The following is a 19,721-nucleotide window of genomic DNA, read 5'->3' as shown; positions in this document are numbered from 1 at the left end:
GTTTCTAGGTAAAACCTCTCAATTATAAGCAAGGTAGGTGGTTGAACCAGTTTCATTTCTCTCCTCCCAAGTTGATTAACTTTAATTTTTTACCAATTTATAACCCATAAAATTCTAATACATGTCATTAAAGCGTTACAAGTGTGTAGCCATTATAGAGTAGTTACACATGCCAAGTCACTTGCCCTCCCACTACAAGGAATGAACTCATGTATTATAATCTTGTGGAACCCAATCTTGGCATAGGTACCAAGTTGGATCAACCTAATATAGGACAAGTTTAAAGCTCTAATTTTATAAATTCTATCAGTTCTGGAGTTTTTGGCATATAGATTAGGTGTCGAATATCAATTTCAAAACCGACACTTCCCATGTTTGAGTCAGGAGCTACACATTGCCAAAGTGACAACTAACACAAAGTTACACGCTAAAGCATAGTGGACTACGATAATCCTAGGGGCACAACCAAAACTGGATCAACTTTAGTATAGGATAAGCTCAAATTGCATGCCATCAACTTTGGAGGTTTTATTATATTGACCAAATACCTATTATCACGGACGCTTCTTATGTTCATTAAGTGCAATTTAAGGAATAATTATATCACATAAATACGAAAAAAGCAGTAATATGAAAACAGGACTAGACACTTCTCTGCGTTGGCTGGTTAATTCTGGCCTAACCTATTCAATCAAATACACCTAGACGTCTAACCTGAAATGGCAATAAAAGCATTTTATATTACAAAACGACCACTATCCCATGTCGGGTTGAAACAAAGGTAAGAAGGGCAGCAGGGAAACGAATCACCAGTAATCGGCCATATGCACCACCCTGTTGCAATACGTTTTCATCTCCAGAGGTTGCCCAAGGGACTGATTGAAGAATTGAAGAGCATTGAGAGCGCTTTCTGATTAGTGCACAACACTATCGTTCCTTCGGGGCCGCTTAAGATTGTCTATTGACCAGCCAACCAGGCTTAAATGCCATTAAGTCCTGCTCATTACTTCTAAAACCGGAAGACGACTCACCTCGTCTGCGGAAACACTGAAACAGAGAAAGCAACTAGACAATTAATCCACTAACTAAGAGTTCAAAGTTGGAAACTTAATAATCACCTTAGCCTTTTTCGGTCAACTTGACTCCAAATAAGGCAATACATCTTAATTTACCAACAAATAACCAGTAAATGCAAACTAAATCAGTGTAAAGAAAAGAGAAATTTAAAAAATTATATGATTTTCCTAATAAGAATTTCCAGCTAAAAAAATATTCCAAGGAAACATTAGCCACTAATTATCCCTGAAAACGTATTTCTACTAGAAATGTCTTTACAACTTTTCCTAGAAAAGGCACTAACAGGACCTGAAAGAAAATACCAGAAAATAATAAAATAAAACAGGTTTTTAAGCATCTCGTGATTGGAAAATGTTTCTAAAGCAAGTGGATCAAAGCTTTAGAAACAAATCAACAAAAATCAGACGAAAAAAAAATAGATAAGGTGGTACAAAAAAACAGCAGAACTCTGTTTAAATATAAAGGCAAATGATAACTATGACACCATTTAGCAGCTGGAGATTAAGTTTAGATGCTTTTTTTTGCCTTTATGACAGACTGGAAAACAGGGGCAACTAAACCAGACTAGTGAGCTCCACAAATAAGCCTATCAAGAATAGAGAGACACCAAGGTTTCCTGCATTATTTCAAAGGGGAAAAGCAAACAAATAAAATAAGCTGCCAGAAAATGACTTGATTCTGCTAACGTCCAAATCAACTTGTTATCAGGTGGCAGCCAAAGTCAAAATTGTAAAAAAAAAAAAAAAAAAAAGTTCAAAGAGCGGGAAAACTCACAATAGCACAAAAATTTGCAACTATAGCTGAACTAATACGAACCTTATAACAAACTACTGAATCATCTGGATACATTGCAAAAAGTTTGGTACCCAGGCGGGCATGGCAAGAATCACAAAGGCTCTCATCATTCATCTGTACATGCCGTGACCTTTCCTCTAACCTTGTCAACTTTGCTTCCACATTTAATGCACGGGAGAGATTATGCACGACCTGTAGATAAGCAAGAAAACCAAATTGAATTTTTCAAAATACTACCACAACGATTATTGATACGGCAAAAAAATTCCAAGAACACATCGCATTAACAGATAGCACTCCCTACATATGCTTTGACAGAGTGACTATTTCAACAACAGTAAAATATTCCAAAATTAAAAATGACATCTTTGCATGCCCTTGACATCCATGTCATTAAAATGACCCAACCAAGTAAATCAATGGAAGTATAGATGGTTAGCACCTGTCCTTGGAGATGGTGATGAACACGTGCCCTAAACATTCTCAATATGGTCTCTGAGGCAAGTTGGAGGGGCATATCAGGGGATAGGGTCTGCAAGATCATATTTAACGTTGTATCATCAAATCTGGAAAATGAACCATAATGAGATAGCTACTTCAAAAAAAGAGAGAAAATTTTATGAAACGTCAACATTAGCATGCTGGTTGCATTTATTTGTTTCCGCACCAAGAACTTCTGGAAAACAGTAATTGAAAATATGCAGAAATAGGGGCATCCTACCACTCTTATCATAGATCAAGTACAAAAGAAAAGAAGTCTGCATAATACACTAACAATGAAAATAAAGCACCATAAAGCACAAATGACAGATTTTCCACTAGATTGAAATGACTAAAACAATTACAAGACTCATATGTTTCTAACATCAATTTTATCATTGGCATAAATTATTTTTATCTGCATTTTCATTGGTAGTCAGCATCCATTACTGTTCATTTGCAAACAGAAGACAGGAATGACAAGTTTAACACCTCCAGCACTTGGAGAGGATCCAGAGATTCTCCATGTTTGTGAAGTAGACGAACTGCAGCTGTAAACATAGGCTCCTTTCCATCTTGAGGATCCAAATACATATCCAGCAACCTGATGATAAAAGTGATGAGATGATCAACTGACAACAAACAAGCATATCTGGTATGTCAAGAACCAACTACTAGACAAGTTTCCAAAGAAATCTCGAACAGGAAAAATAAAAACTTACTGCATATAGGCATCAGGCCTGCCAATCTCAGCACAGTACTGCTCAGCTGCTTCACTGTCCTCTAGCTTCCTTAAGACACATGACATAAAAACTACATAAGATAAACATCATAAAGACTGCTTTCTAGTACAGCACTTCGATCTCTTTATTGCATCCACCTTAATCAATACCATAAACTAAGACTATTATAAGAACTTACAGTGCCAAAATCTGGAGAACTAGTGTCTCTTGCCCTAATTTCCTGTATAGGATTGCCTATTTTAAATAACCAAAAAGAATCAAAAGAGAGTCAAGATACAACCAGCAAATCTATTACTCAATAGAACCTAACAAACACATAACAGAGTGACAAGCACCTTTTCCAACCACAACTCAGAGCCTTCAATCAAGTAAAGAACTTCTTCTGGATCGTATAAGTCCGAACAAAATAAAAACAACTGAAGTTGTGCCCGTACTGGAATTCTAGATATTTTTTCATTAACTTCTTCCATTATTCCACTACTAGGATTCTGAGATGTAAGTTCCATTTCAACAGCTTCCAGTGCTGATTTGGCTAGCGAAACAGCATACATAGTGTGAAACTGACAGTCATCTGATTCTTGGTCATCAATCAACCACTGCAGAAACCTGAGGAAATCATGGAACGATACTCAGATTAATGAGAAGCTAATTTTAAAAACAAATTAAAGCTGAATTCAAGCAGCATTTCCACCAACTATATATTCATTGGAGATAAGAGTCAAAGATATGCCAAAAAACATCATGGCAAAAACAATTAAACTATTGGATACTTATAATGCAAACAGAAGTTAGATAATTCCCCAATCCCACCATAAAGGAGTAGATATTAACAGCTAAATAAACAATTTTCAATTACCTTTGTTGAATCTCCACCTTTTTTGGATCAATTGCTGCAAGGACTTCTTCTGAAGAAAGAAAACTTGAATTTTTTGTTAAGCAGTAACAGAGCTGAAAAATTTTAAGCATAAAAGGTCACAAAGATAAAATTGTCTGGAGGGTGCCAAAAATCGTTTTTTGGAAGTGCCTAATATTCTATATGACCAGGTATGGATCCACATTCAAGACAAGTACTTCCGATATTTTTGAACGTGAATGAAGATTGGAAAATGCAACATGAATCAGTAAAAACCATACACAACTAATGAATACAGTTAGAAGAAGTTATTCCAAAACACTATTGTGGATTAGCAGGAGAACAGAAATGCAAGGAAATTATAGGGGAAGAAGTAAAGCTTGATGTACAAATGCCAATCCCTTAAAACTAAAATAAAACAAACAGTTAGTAAAATAAAATAAAAATTTCCCATTTGATTCACTTTTTTTTTTTTGAATGTTGAACCCCATACCTTGGTAAGACTTGATTACAAGACATCACAACAGATGCCCCCCCCATGTGGTTATTAAAAGCACTTCTCTAGGATTAAGTGAGCACTAATTAGGCCTTTGTAGGTGTAGCCTTGCCAATATACAGATGCAGGTGATAGAAAGGTGTTCTTTCAGTCCCCAAAGAGGTGTTTCCCATATAATAACATCAAAACTTCTTGATGCTAAAAAACTCAAAGATTGACAAACTTATGCCTCTCCACATAGATTTCACTCCCTTCTGCTGAAAAAAGCTGTCAACACATTTTTTCTAGTGCATGTCATTTATAATCTCATAGATCTATGGTAAAAAGTCTTAGGATGTAACTAGGTTTATTTTGTAACTATGGGGTAAAAAAGGGATACATTGCATTGGCTAATGGAAAGGAGGTACGTAGTTAAGAGAGGTCTAAGGGGAGAGGAGAGAGGAGAGTGGGGAGAGGGAACAGGGAGGATAATTTGAGAAAGGGACAGATTGTGTGGATGCAAGTTACAGGAGGAAATAGAACATGCTCTCGGATAGATTTTGAAGGTGTTCAAGTATATGAAGAAGTCCTGTTCTATTAGGAAACTTGAAATTTTAATGTCATTGGAATCTGTAATATAGCGCCATAGTAGAAGTAATTTCAATGTGATATCATCTATAAATTAACGAATTAGGAGACAAGAAGTTATGCTTGACAACCCCCTGGCCCTATGCCTTTGGCAGCCTATTCCATCAGTTCCCCACCACTCTGACACCTCTACCCCCCACATGGCACCACATCGATACCAGGACCCCCCTCCCCCTTTGCCACTTGGCCCTATTTCACTTTTTTCTTTTCTTTCCTTCTGTCCTCTCTCCTTTTTTATTCTTCTCCTTGTGCCCACTTTTTTTCTTAAATCAAACTCTTTTTCTTTTTAATATCAGGCTTTAGATTAAATCATGGCATCAGAGCAAATAATATAGAGCCTCATTAGCCCTGTTTGAAGAAACAAAAACAGTTCTTTAGCCATGGGAAAGGGCATCAGCTACAAGGGTCTTGTGTCTCCTCTTATGTCCAGATAAGTGCCTCAAAACCTCACTTTTTCCTGCCTAATAAGTTAAAATTCAGTCTCACTTGATTATTTCATTCTATTTTTATGAGTTTACCAATTTATACAAGCATTGGAAGATTTACAATGACTACAGTCACTGTGCAGCAATTCTTAGTCACAAGGTTGTGGCTCTTGGTTGATATCTTGTAGAACATGGATCAAAAACCAATCGCCGTCCTCCTGGTACCTTCTATTTCCTAACAAGTAATGAGATGGGTTAATAGAGACCTCTTGCACAAGGTTAAACACGACAGAATGCCTGGATTTACTTTCCAAGAAAGCTCAGGGTTTTAGTAGTTTACTTTCCAGGGAAAATATCCATCCAAGAAAAGGTTTTAGAATTTGAAAACAAGTCCCCAATCTTCCATCGAATTAGAAAAATAACCCAACTTCTATCAGATTAAAAAAAATAACCCAACTTCCATCCAATTAGGCAAAGTCCCACAACTTCCAATAAATTAGAAAGACCCCAAAATTCGGGAAAACCAGGAAACAATTAGGAAAGTAGTGACAAAATTTCCACAAATAGTCCTTTTTCCTAAAGATAATCCAACTGTCTAGCCTTTGACAGAAATCAAACATAAAATCATGAAAATTGCCTCAATGCCTTTGAAAGATGTCACAGGTTACCTCATTTGGTCCCAAGTTGTTAGAAGCTTCCTCATTACACGAGATTTGTTGGACCTCTCAAGGATTCCACACCCACCAAGAACCCCATAGATATAAAATATAATAATGGTTGGAAAAGGATATATTAGTCATCAATTGGATGCAAAACAGTATTCAATGAACTTTGCTCACAATGTTGCTCATTTGGAAACAGCCAAAGAAATTTGGGATACTTGTCTTTAGATGTACTCTAGTTCAAATAACCTACAACATTTATACGATATCTTTAGGGAGGTATACACTTATAAACAGGGAGAGGATTTAAATGCCTATTTGGCCCGTTTCAAAGGTTTATCCAAGAATGCAAGTTGGCCCTCTACTTTGCCAATGCCAAAAGCATAGTTGGAGACAGCTCATAAAAAAAATTTGAGTCAATCTGTACAACCCAAGTTGAATGATGTAATTGCTACCATGTTGCGTATTCTAGTAAATTTGTCTCTTTCATCCCCAGCCCTTTGATAGCATAACCATGTATGCTACATTGGTACAAGGCAATGGAAATAACAGATGTACAGGTGGTTCCAATAGAAAAGAACATGGCCATGGACAAGGTGATGGTGACAAAAAAAAAAAAAAAACTACACAAATTGTGAACATCTACATTGCTCAATTGACACATGATGGTCACTGGAGGGAAAACCTGACTGAACCAAGGTAACACAGACTTCAGAACACCCAAAAATATATAGCAGAGACTTCTACTGCCACATCCGAGTCTACAAAAGGCTACTGTCTTGTTTCTATCAAAGATTTTGGGATGTTCCAGAAAATGAAAAGTTGGTTTCTCGCTTCTGCCAGTGCCACATTGGCATTAAAAAAGTATAGGTTCCTTTCACTCTTGGATAGATGATTCAGGTGCTTTTGAACATATGACCAATTAAATACATATAATTTCAAAATATTAGCCACAGTTGGATGGATTTATGTGGATGCGATTGGATCGGCTGGCGGCATTCTGTTGGTGTGGGACACTAATACCATTGAGGTGCTCGATCGTTGTTGTGGCACTTACTCCCTTGAAATCAAGCTGAGAGACAAAGGATCGGGGAACATTTGGAGCTTTGTGGGTGTGTACGGTCCTACTAGACACACTATGAGAGACATCTCTTCTGGGATGACCTTTTGATGACTTCTGAGAGGTGGCCCATTCCTTTGATGCTTGCGGGGGATTTCAATGTTACCCACTTCTGCCATAAGAAATCCCCGCCCTCCCGAAGAATCACTACCTCAATGAGGCTATTTGCAGACTTTATTGGCAGCTGGGATCTTGCTGCGATCCTGGGCCTCTGCAAGAAAGGCATCTTCCTCAACCGAGAGAGCCTCCGTCCTTTTTCAGATTTCCACTCTTGACTCTGAGGAGGAATCTAGAAACACCTCTTCCTCGGAAGTAACCCAGAGATATGCCCTCCAAGGGCAAATGCTGTCATTCGCTCATAGTGAGATCGTGCACCGAAAGCAGCGTGTAAGATTTAAGTGGCTCGTTGAGGGGGATGCCAATATTAAATTCTTCCATGCAGTCGCTTTTGCACGGAGAAGAGCCAACCGCATCACCACGCTCAACATCAATGGTGAGATTACCTCAGATTGATCCCTTATTTCAGACTCACTGGTGAACTTTTTTGCATAATTATATTCTGATTGCCAGCGAGTTCGCCCTTTCTTCAAAAGGGTCCATTTCCATGTTATTCTTTCGGCCGCAGCTAATCTCCTCGAGCTCCCTTTCTCCAGTAAGGAAATTGAAAAAGTAGCTTTGGGTCTTCCTTTGGATCGCGCTTCGGGCCCGGATGGTTTCAATGGGGAATTCTATCGCCAATGCTGGCCCTTCATCAGAGACGATATTGCCTGCATGGTCCACTCGTTCTATCAGCATAGCATCAGATATAGGAGCATCGGAGCTTCGTTTATCGCCCTCGACCCTAAAAAAGAAGGGGCAGAACTTCCATCTGACTTCTGGCCGATCAATCTCACTACCAGTGCCTACAAGGTGCTTGTGCGCCTCCTTGTCAATCGCCTTTGGGCAGTTCTCCCTATTGCCATTCATCATGGCCAGAGTGTTTTTATCAAGGGAAGAAATATATTAGATTTGGCCATGGCATGTCACGAGCTCATTCACCATTTTAATGCTTTAAAGCTCCCCAGATTCATTCTAAAGCTTGATTTTGAGAACACCTTTGACAGAGTTAGTTGGAAGCTTCTGGACACTCTCCTAGGGAAGATGGGATTCGGGGAAAAATGGCACTTCTGGATTCAATGTTGCATCTCCTCTGCAAGCTACTCCTTTCTTCTCAACAGAACGGCTTGTGGGTATTTTTAAGGGATCCAGGGGAATCAAGCAGGGAGACTCCCTTTCCCCTTTGTTCTTCAATGTGGTAGTGGAATATCTATCCTCTTTGATCTATTTGGCCAAGAACTTGGGTTGGCTCCTTCCCACAACGAACTGTGCAACCTTTGATGTGTCGATCCTTCACTTTGCAAACGATACCATTTACTTTGGGGTTGGTACTATGGATCAGATCCAAAAACTGTGAATTGTATTGGGATTATTTGAATTGGCATCTGGTCAGAACATTAACTGGAAGAAAACCACCCTCCTAGGCTATCATATCGACTCACCAATGCTTCAGGGAATGGCTGACTATTTGGGGTGCTTAGTGGGAAATTTGCCAATTAAATATCTTGGACTCCCACTCTTTGACTTTCGGCCTTCGGTAATGCTTTGGTCCCCCCTTATTGAGAAATTTGAGAAGAGACTAGCTACTTGGAAGGAAAGCTTTTATCTACTGCAGGGCGACTCACTCTCCTCAAGTCTTGTTTGGCAGGACTGCCAAACTATTTATTATCCTTCAGGCACTGTTTGGCCTCCGTTTGCAACAGTATTGAGACCATCCGTCGGTGTTTTCTCTGGAGAGGATCAGAGGACACCTTCAGATATCATTTGGTGAGTTGAAAGGATATTTGCATGTCCCGCAATCGGGGTGGTTTAGACATCCGGCTTATGAAGGAGATGAACAATGCCCTTATGCTCAAATAGATCTGGAACTTCAACATCAAGTATAACAACCTATGGGGAGATATGGTCAGGTTCTATCTTCAACCTTCGGGTGCCTAGTGGAGGGAGGTTGGCGCTACTCGCCTCCTATCCCCGATATGGAAATCAAATCAAAAGCACCTCCCAATATTCAGAGATGCAACTTCCTTTCACACAGGCAATGGAAGGACCCTCCTCTTTTGGTCAGATGAATGGTGCGGCCCCCGCCCCCGCCCCCTCTCCGAGGACTTCCCGGGGCTCTCTAGGGTGGTGAGGGACCTCTCTTGCTCAATGGCTAATTCTTGGAGAAATCGCTCATGGAGTCTCTCGTTTCGCCGAGGATTAAATGATGAGGAAACTTCGCCTTATTGCTCTCTCCTCTCCAGACTCAGAAGCATTACTATTCGTGAGCATGCAATTGATAAACTAACATGGAAGCCCAGCATTAATGGCCGATTCACAGTTGTATCCGCCTACTCTCACATTAGAAAGCAAGATTACAGCATGCATGAGCACAAGGCAAACCTGGCATGGAAGCTCTCAGTGCCTAGTAAAATCAAATTATTCGTGTGGGCGGCCATCAGGGAACAAATCCTCACCTCTAACAACCTCCATAAAAGAGGTTACACAACCCCCGATCGTACTTGTCCCCTTTGTGGTGTGTGCGACAAGATAGTTCAGCATGTTTTTGCATTGTGATTTTTCTTGGCAAGTCTGGATGAAGATATTTCAGAAGATTGGACTCCAAATGGGGTTGCATCAGGACCTTTTTGGCACCTATGAGATGGTTAAGGGGATCCGCCTTCCTAGGTTGGGCAAGATAATTTTCTTGGCATGCCTTGCGCATGTCCCATGGTGCCTATGGCTCGAGCGAAATAACCGAAGATTTAACTCCAAGGCTAGCACCCCGGATAATACAACTTCTCAGGCAGTAGGCCTTATCTCAAGTTGGTTGCACACTAGGAAGGAGTTTGCCTCTCTATCAGGCATTTCCCTTCGAAAAACTGGGGTTTGATCGCGCACATGGCGGGCCCCTGCAGGAATCCGGTTATGGCCACCTGGGATCTCCCCCTTACGACTGCATCAAACTCAATTTTGATGGCAATGCTTTAGGTTGTCCTGGGCTGGCTGGAAGTGGTGGTGTTTTCAGAGACAGTAGTGGAGACCCTATTCTATCCTATGTTGGGCCGGTGGGTATTGCTGATTCAAATACTGCTGAAGTGAGTGTTCTTCGATTCGGCCTCCAAATCTTTACAGAGCAGCTTCATGGCAAGTTGCTTATCGACGGAGACTCAAAGACTGTCATCAGCTGGTGTTCAAAAGATAGCTCCCCCCCTTGGCACCACTGACCAATCACTGATTGCATTGCTGACATTGTGCCATCCATTCATTGTAATTGGAACCTCGTTCCTAGATCAGCCAATTATTTGGTTGATAAATAGACAAAATTTGGAACCTCCCAGCAATCTCTCATTGTTTGGGAAGGTTTCCCCTCTTGTAATCTGCTCATTTGAGCTCTCTTAATAAAATTCGACATCATTTAAAAAAAAAAAAAAATATTAGCCACAGTCTCACAAGTTTTTCACGTTAGCTTAAGGTACTTAAATTAAAATTCATGACATTGGATCTGGTCTGCTTTTTGTGAGATTATGGATGTCTACTCTGCTTTTCCATGTATGTGGTCTCACGTGCCGCACTTCACCAATTCTTCAGCAGATTCTCTTGCTAAGGATGGGACCACCCTCCAATCTCTCGTTGTTTCAGGATCCTCCCCCCCCCCCCCCCCCCCCCTTTTTTCTTGTAGTTGTCTCTTGGCTTTATAAAAGTTCACCATTTTCAAAAAAAAAAAAAAAAAAAAAAACTAGGTTGTTGTGTCAGTTCCATTCCAGGAATCCAACTTGGTTTGCCCCTCTTCCCAGGCAGAATGGATAAAGCCCTTTGAAACCTGGTTTTGGAGAAAATCCACACTCGCCAGACTCATCTCTAAGGCGGTAAGGTTAATTCTCATCTAGTCTTGCTCTACAGGCGTTCCAGTTTACTGCTTATTATTCCTTCACTGCCTGGCAAGTGTGATCAGCAGCATGGAGAAGTTGATGAGAAGCTTTCGAGGGAAGCGTTCAGCTGATGGGTTTAAGCACTATTTAGTTAAGTGGACAGATGTGTGCAAACCCAAAAAACTAGAAATCCGACAGATCAAAGACTCTATATGGCTCTTCTTACCAAATGGTGTTGGCAGATAAATGCTCATCCTTCCCTTAGCTTTCTTTTGTCGCTAAGAAGATGGGTAAAGTCAATGCTAATTGGTGGCTGGATCCACAAGTCATCTCTCTTCAGTTTGGAGATATATTTATCACAACTTCACTCACTGCACTCCCCATACTCATTTCTCTGCCGGTAATGGGGATTGTATTCGGTTTTGGTTAGATCTTTGGGTCCAAGATGCTCCCTTGAAATCGTTATATCCTCACTCATTCAACCTAGCCAGAAGTCAAAATGCCCTCTCCTTCAGCATTCTTGTTAATGGAGGCTTCCAAGAAGTAAATTAGAATTCTAATGATGTTGAAGCTATTGATATTTGCAACCTTGCTAAGGACTTGGATCAGATGTATTTCAAGCATGACCAGTGAGACAAAATCATTTGGTGTCCCTCTCCATATGGCAAGTTCTTCATCTCCTCTTGCTATGCGATGTTGACTGCGACGCCCCAGCCGACTATTATGCTGCTGCCACTACCCGATCTCTCCCTAGTTCTTCGAAAATAAAGATTTTCATTTAGAGTACCCTCCATGGGAAAATCCTCATTTGAGACAATCTCATCAAACAAGGTTCAATCTGTCAAGTAATTAATTCCTGTTGTGTGGCCATCATGAAGAAATTATTTATCATTTGCTCTTCCATTGCAACTTCTCCTGGCACATATGGAGTTACTTCATCAACCTCTTTAACCTTCCTCTATGCATTCCAAGCCCTTTCAGCGGCTTTGCAGTAGTCTTTTCCCTCTGATGGGCTCAACCATGACCAAAGCAACTCTAGCCTCGTTTCTTGGGGCATTTGGGGTGAGAGAAATCAGTGATGTCTTATGCAGAAATCGTCTCATTAATTGGTTGTGTCTGATAAGATTATAGCTAATCTTATATCTTGGTAGTCTTCTCTTGATCTCTTTGAAGATGTATAGGGAGGACACATTAGGAGTAACTGGCTTCAGGTCGGGAACCTCTCTCAGCACAAGCGCACAGTGATTGTACAATGAGAGCCAACGAAGATTGATGATAACAAACTCAACTTTGATGGTGAAGTTGCTTGGTAATTCAGATCCTTCAGGGTTTAATGGTGTCTTTTGTAATTCCAGTAGATGTGCACACTTCGTATGCTGAACCTATGTATCTTGGGCTCCACCACAACTGAACTACAGGCTCCCGGGCACAGGTTGCAAATCTTCAAAAATCGTTTTAAAGGAAATCTCAACGTTGAAGGCGACTCCTGCAGATCAGTTGGTGTTCTGGCCTCAAGGATCCTCCATGCCGCCATTGGCAGCATTTTTTTAAAATGTTAGACTTATCTAGTGGCATTTTTTGTAAATGAACTCATGACCCCAGCTTAACTAATAATGATATTAATTATTTAGCTAGAAAGGGGGTTACACTCCAAACCCTCATTGTAAAGGGGCCCCCTCCTTAATGTTCCTGTTTGCCTTCAAGCCTTAATGAAATGCACTTTTTCTCAAAAAAATGTGTATGCTATCATACAATTTTTTACAAGTATTTAGGTATTAAAAATTGATGCCATATTTTCTTTTAAATTTTTATAATTTTATAGATTTTTATATATGGAGACGGAGATGCGGAAGAATGAGATGTCGTCGGGAGGAGCGCTTCCCCAACATGACTCATCTCCCCCAAGCATCGACGCCTGGAGAAGTTTCTGAACCCTCACTTCCGACGCCTACTGGTGTGAAGTCGGCAACAGCCACCACCACGACAAAGACTTCCATCATTTTCGGCACCGTTGAGGAGGACCTTGACCTTGACCAAGTTGTGCTGGAGGAAGAGGGACGCTGGTGTATGGCAAAAGGAAGAAATGCGGAGAAGAAAGGGAAATGGAGAGAAGGAGACGAAATGTGGGTCTATGGAGACTCGTAAATCTTTCTGGAGATGAAGTCAGGTAGATTCAACATGGTTATACGATTAACCATCAGAAATGGAAAACGATGCTCTTTCATCTCGATTCCACTGGCCGCAGCCCCTGATTTCGCACGTTGCTTCGAGGATGGGGATTCGGCGAGAGAACCCCAACTTCAGGAGATCAAAGTGGGAGAAATCTTTTTCTCCCTCTCGGTGTTCCGAAAAAAGGGGTTCGGGAGCTCAAAATCGTCCAGAGAAGAGGGACGTTAATTATGGCTCGAATTTTTCTCCTAGAATTTTTCAGAACCACATCCTGCTGGAAACAGTTGCGAAAGAAAATCCTCAAAATGGGAGGAATGCATGTTGTGTCACCACCGAAAACTGGCGGACGTTCTTCAACCATCCACCCTGTTCCCCCCAAAAAAATTTATAGATTTTTATTTTTCAATTTTCTGTTTATTTGACATTTACCTAATCCATAATCAGGTAAACAAACAGAACAGAATACTTTAATTTATAATCAATTGGAAAATAAACAGAATAACAAATGATAAAGGAACAGTATTTGGAATAAATTATTCTGATCCGTTCGTATATCAACTTGCAAAAATTCTTAATCAAATTGTCATCTTTTCCCTTTTTTTTTAGGACCTACAGAGCCATAGTAAAAGTAATTTCGAAGTAATATTATCTATAAATTAGTGAATTTGGAGATGAGAAGTTAGGCTCAATCTCCATATTTCTCTCTCGTTTTCTTTCCTTCTCTCCTGTCCCAGGTTTCTTCTCTTTTCACTCACTTTCTCTCTTCAATCCCATTCTTTGCCTTCTATTATGAGGCTCTACATTTCATCAGCAGGGAAGGTGGGCCCCATAATAACTCTCTTACCTTGTCTACTTAATTTCCATCACAAAAGGAAATGGGAATTCATGTAAACCTTCTTTAATCTCTCTTTTTGTGTTTTTGTGTTTTTGTGTGTGTGCAGGACAGGGTCTCCTAAAAAAAACCTATTATCCCTCCTATTTTGAACAAACAAAACATATTTTTACCCATGTTCTTCACACCAAACCACTTCCTCCATTATACTTCATCCTTCCTCTACCAAAAAGTCCATAAAAATACATAAACATTGAACTTCAGGGCAATCTAAATATATCAGAAACCACAAAACAGAACAACTTTTAAACAGAAAATGATTACTGAAGTTCTGACGTAATTCACCTGGTGGAAGCTGATGGGACCGTTTGCTAGAGGTCAGCACTCTGAGGGCAAGGTCCTCATCTACATCTGCAATCTGATGAAAAACAACTGATTAAACCAGCAAGCTCTACAGCATCCAAATAGCACCTCACCTTCAACAACTTCAAATTATTAAAATGTCATTTACCCATCCAAGATGCTGCAGAACCATCTCTACATCAGATGACTCCTCAAGAAGCTTTGAAGCCTCTCTTACTGCGATCTCCTGAGCTGAAAGTATGATAACAGAATTATCTTCAGAACCCTTAGGATCTTTCCATATACCAGATGAATAGTTTCTTGCCAAAATACGCCAGATGTCCAGAGCTTTTGTGCTCCTCCCCTTATTTGCATACAGGAAGGCCAATGTCCTTAGATGCCCAGAATCATGTAGCAGAGTCTCTAACTCCTCCTGCACCGGCAATGCAAGTTGCAGAGTCATCCTTCAAGCATCCCTCTGGCAACATATACAGGGAGTGCATGGACTTGAGGCATAACTAACTAAGTTTCGACTGACACCCAAACAATAAACAAAATGGCATACCTAAGACAGCAGGACCTACCACAAGACAACTGTTTGGCGAAGATGCCAGCTGCTCCATTTCGTCCACACAATTGAGGGCTCTGTAAAGATACATCAGAAGAGTATCTACTCCTTCCCTCACTGACGGATTTAAGTCCTTATCACGAGAAACTCTTAGATACCTGAAACCCGCCAAGAGAATATTGATCATGATATAATTATTTGAAAACGTTCAATAATTAACCGAAGAATTTAGTAAGACATTCAAAATTGTAATAATATATGAAACCTAATCATATTATGAATGGCAGACTCCAGTAAATCAGATCTATTTGGAGGATTCAAAAGATGCTTCTCATCTACTGTTGTCTCTACACCAGCTTTTCTAAGAAATACAGCTCGTTGGATAGCCATCAATCCATCATCCACCACATCTTCAAGAGGTACAGGAGGAGGATGCAAACCCCAATAGCGATTTCTGGGGACCTGGGAGGCACGAAACAAAGTGCTTGAAGTGAGAGAGGAGTAGCAAAGGGTCCAAGATAATCCCCACGACAATAGAATCATGCATAAGTAGTCAAATACTAAACTCCCATTAAGAATAGACTGACCAAAATTCCATAACCTTACATAAAGACGATATGATAAAATGGTAAACACCCATGCATAGAAATGCATTCATCAATCTGATGTCATTATGCAGGAGCTATTATTGAGGTAAAAATTAAAAAGACCTTAAAACAAACACCAGCAGTGACCAGCGGTTTGGATCCTGCATTATAAATGGAAAAAGACTTAAAATAAATACCAGCTGTGACCAGCGATTTGGATCCCGCATTATAAATGGAAAAACCTCAGATGGTTCCATTGTTTCCGATAACAAGAAATGGTTCACTGCATCCTCAAAATGCAAATCAAAAAGCAAGAGAAAGCCCACTTGAGCATGAACAAACGACAGCATTTCCTTTGTCAGTTCACCCATGGACTCGAGCTCTTCAACCAAAGAAATTACTTCCTTAAAGTTTTTCTTCTTCAAAAGGTCCTTAATCTGCTCCTCTGCAGATGCTTTTCGGAAGCACAGAACCTACAAAGGTACATGCTCCAATCAGTCCCAATAAGTGGAGAGAAAAATATATTGGGCAATTGAGGTTTTCATTGTATGTATGGATATATCACTTGTCCCCAAGTAGTTTTTTAAACACCTAGTGGTTACCAAATATGATACTTGAATTATAGCTCAAACACTAACTTGTTGACCTTTTACAAAAGATTATCAATGTCAATAAATAAACTCTACAGAAAACCAATCCTTAAGTGGTCCTAGAAACCATAGATGACCTCATATAACAAATAACTAGAACTTAGAGCCACTCTAATTCCAGTGGTTGTTAATCACCAAAAATAAGTAACAGTCTTGCTCATTCTGTGAGACTGTAGAAGAGAATCAACTCAACCTGAAGGCCCTGAAACCTCCAAATATTGCATCTAGAAAAAGACATGATTGAAAAGACGGCCAAATCTGCTAAAACTGGAATTCCTCTAGTTTTTTACTGGAATTTTTTCAAGTATAGATTCGGTTTTTCAAAAAACTAAATCCACATTTAAAAGAAAAAAAACGCAAATCTTATAAGAGACAATGAAAGGTAAGACAACAGCATTACTGCATGACTCTTGGAACTCTTGGAACTATAGGAGTACCCATTTAATGAAACTCTATACTGAAGTGCTAGTGTTGGTTACTGACTTTCTCTTTTTGGTCTTACATATAGTGAGTCTTATGCCTTCATGAATCTTAACTTCCAGACACAACTTCAGCATCCATAAACGTTGTTTATCACTTCTGTATAATTGCTTGCTGCTAAAAAACCTCTAGTGTTATTTACACCATCAGTAGGTAGCTCAATTATCTGCTAGCAGGGTAATAATCACTTCTAGTGTGAAGTTAAAAATGAAAAGTAACAATAATAATAAATTATAGACTCAATAACTAACCTTTTGCATGCCTCTTTCCACTAAAAAATGAATAAGTTCTACCTCAAATACCCTAACTCAGAGTGAACATGACAGCATTATCACAATAATGAAATATGCCGATTCCTACCTTTGAAGGTGAAGCAACCACAACCACCTCTGAATTTCCATTCTCTAGATCTGCTATGATACACCTACCAGTTCCTTGTGCAGCAAAAGATATTGATTGAATACGGGCACCAGTTTTCTTGTGATACAAATCCAATGATCCATCTCTCACAACTATCACATAAAAGCCAATATCCCCAATAGAATCTGGCAGATTCCGGAATACCAAACTCCCACCCACAGGCTGCCCCAAAGAATTTACAACAATTCCAACATTGTCTACCAACAAAATTGCCCCTTCCTGCTTCCACATAGATTTTAAATACGGATTATTTGAAGATTCTGGAAGCGAAAACAGCAGAGTGATTTGTCCCGAACTGCAGGAGATCATTGAGTACCCATCGTCCGTCCCAACAATTATAGAATCATCAATCCATACCATACTCCTGACCCCATCGACACCCTGAATCTCATTTAAAACAATGAAAACGCTGCTAGTATCAGCATCATTACCCGGCAAGAGTAATTCAACAAAAATCAGTTTTTTCGATGCAGCGATGGCTATAACGCAATTTCGATCTCCGCGATGCTCAGACGCCCTGGATTTCATACCTCCCCTAATCCCTCCCAACTTGAGGAAAAGTCTCTGACCGGCGGATATTTCAGCCCTCGGAACGCCATCACCAAACCTATCCAGACTAACAGAGTTAGACTCCTCGCAACACGATCTCTTTGCAACCACCGAAACGCCTTTAGGAAAGCTCAATTTGCGTGCAGGTTGTAAGAGAAGCGTATCCAGCAAATATAAGGTACCATCCGAGAGCACAAGAATTCTTCCTATCTCAACGAATACATAAATAGCAATAACCGGCGAATCGCTCACGGACACAGACCTTAAGAAGTCGATATTTCTGGACGAAGCAGGATCTTGATCGGAACTATTGTCTTTGGAGTTCAAGGAAGGATTAAGAGACAGTAGTACAACTTTTCCATCTTCAGTTCCGATATAAATTAAGGTCTGAGAAGTGGAAATCGTGGAAACCGTAATAGATTGGAATGAACGAGGATATGAACGAGGGAAAATTTTAGCATTGGAAGCGTCCAACCCAGCAAACAGGTAAAGAACCTTTCTGTCTTTCGGTTCTAACTTCGCCATGAAAAAATTAGGGGGTACTCGAATCATCGAATGAAGAGAGTGACATTGCGGCACGGAGATTAGACATTAGAGTTTTACCGGAAGACGAGAGAAGACGAGAGAAGACGAAGGAGACAGGGCATAGAAAGATACTGAAATCATCAGATACGCGACTGTTAGGTGCCACTGATGTTATAAAAACCGACGCGGTGACCGAGTCGGCGGTGACCGGATCTGATAAAACACGGGTTAAACCGGATGGTGTTATTGTTACTATTATTAATTAAAAACTAAAAAGAGTTCGAAAATGACTAGGACCATACCTTCGGTACAAGGGTGCCCAAACATAGTCATCATCCTCATCAACATGAAATTCTCTTCAACTTTCATCTTCGACCAAATGATCATCTGTCCAAACAAATAGAATCAGCTCGGTCCACAAGATGTTTATGTAAAGTTATATTTTTTCGATTTGGCTCAAGGTCTCTTCTCTCGTGTTTGGTTGCTTGTTTGCATCGTCAACTCCAAAAAAAATGGGTCAACCCCCAAAAATTGTCCTAGTTTTTTTTATACAAAAATGACACATTCTGGCTTTGTTGGAAGTATTAGTGTTACATAGTTGCCTTCTTCCAAGTTTAGTTGTTTTCCTTTAGTATTTCTTTCATTTATTATTTTGTGTTTTCTATATTTCAAAGCAATGCCTAGACTCACTACCTAAAATTGTAGAAATTTGTCCAACATATAGTTTGAGTAAAAAAAAATTATTCTTCACCTAAAAGGTGATTTATGTTTGAGCTAGCTGTAAAAAATTAGTAGTCTTTTTGTTGTGCCCTAAAGGTGGGTTGTTTTTTTGCCTTTGAAATTGAGCGGAGTGTGTTTTAAACTTATGACCGTTTTGACTGGTGTATGGAGCTTTGTTGTATGTCTAAGGGTAATTTTTATTTCCCATATTATGTTTTGTCTAAGCTAGGTTTCTATGTCTTTGTTACCCTTGGTTTAAGGGGGGGGGGGATACAAGAAAGAGGTATATTATTCCACATGTCGTGGTAATTTTTATATGACCAAAATATTCAAGATAGGGGGAGAATAAAAGATAAGTTTTTGCATCTATGAAGAATTTTTTAACAAAAAAATATTGAAGACCAATAATCTTTTTCATTACAAGTTGAAGTTATAAACTCTAGGTTGAGGAAAAGTATTGAAGAGCAAAAATGAAAGAGTTTTATATGACTCTCATAACAAGAAATCTCACAAAGCTATAATTAATATGGTGGACTCTAAGAAGAGTTTCATGGGAAGGAGGTATCATATAAGAGGTTCAATTTATAGGTGTTTTAGTTATATTAATCTTTTATTTATGTTTAGTTATTTGAATTGTGTTAGGATTTATCTTTA

At 39.6% G+C, this 19,721-nt stretch overlaps 1 protein-coding gene across 2 annotated transcripts; it reads right to left on the bottom strand.

Annotated features, from left to right (window-relative positions):
- Nucleotides 1-510: 510 nt before the first annotated feature.
- On the bottom strand, nucleotides 511-18,501 carry LOC137960051 (vacuolar sorting protein 3). 2 transcript variants are annotated; one of them, XM_068807516.1, is made up of 14 exons: nucleotides 17,214-18,495; nucleotides 15,921-16,196; nucleotides 15,402-15,598; nucleotides 15,153-15,294; nucleotides 14,738-15,001; nucleotides 14,572-14,644; nucleotides 3,952-4,000; nucleotides 3,431-3,701; nucleotides 3,274-3,329; nucleotides 3,075-3,143; nucleotides 2,845-2,956; nucleotides 2,315-2,404; nucleotides 1,894-2,064; nucleotides 511-1,047 (listed from the first exon to the last, which is right to left on the bottom strand). In XM_068807516.1, exons 1-14 carry the CDS (start codon nucleotides 18,372-18,374, stop codon nucleotides 949-951), a joined length of 3,030 nt encoding a protein of 1,009 aa, XP_068663617.1. In that variant the 5' UTR covers nucleotides 18,375-18,495; the 3' UTR covers nucleotides 511-948. The 2 variants fall into 2 exon arrangements, with proteins under 2 accessions (XP_068663617.1, XP_068663618.1); XM_068807517.1 differs by lacking the exons at nucleotides 511-1,047; nucleotides 1,894-2,064 and having other exon boundaries at nucleotides 2,367-2,438; nucleotides 17,214-18,501.
- Between the last annotated feature and the right edge of the window lie 1,220 nt (nucleotides 18,502-19,721).

The sequence above is a fragment of the Aristolochia californica genome, unplaced genomic scaffold (assembly GCF_029961685.1).
Source record: "Aristolochia californica isolate CCGP_79_NKW_82.1479 unplaced genomic scaffold, dmAriCali1.0.hap1 SCAF_3, whole genome shotgun sequence".
Taxonomy (NCBI): domain Eukaryota; kingdom Viridiplantae; phylum Streptophyta; class Magnoliopsida; order Piperales; family Aristolochiaceae; genus Aristolochia; species Aristolochia californica.
Note: the sequence above shows the minus strand (reverse complement) of the source record. Positions and strands in the feature narration are given on the sequence as shown.

What these genes read in the sequence shown, in the direction of transcription:
- LOC137960051 (XM_068807516.1), bottom strand. Translation starts at nt 18,374, where the DNA reads ATGATTCGAGTACCCCCTAATTTTTTCATGGCGAAGTTAGAACCGAAA. An exon ending in GTCCCATCAGCTTCCACCAG is followed by an intron (nt 4,001 to 14,571) that starts GTGAATTACGTC and finishes TTCTTTCTTCAG; the next exon opens with AAGAAGTCCTTGCAGCAATT. An exon ending in ATCACCATCTCCAAGGACAG is followed by an intron (nt 2,065 to 2,314) that starts GTGCTAACCATC and finishes GCTTATCTACAG; the next exon opens with GTCGTGCATAATCTCTCCCG.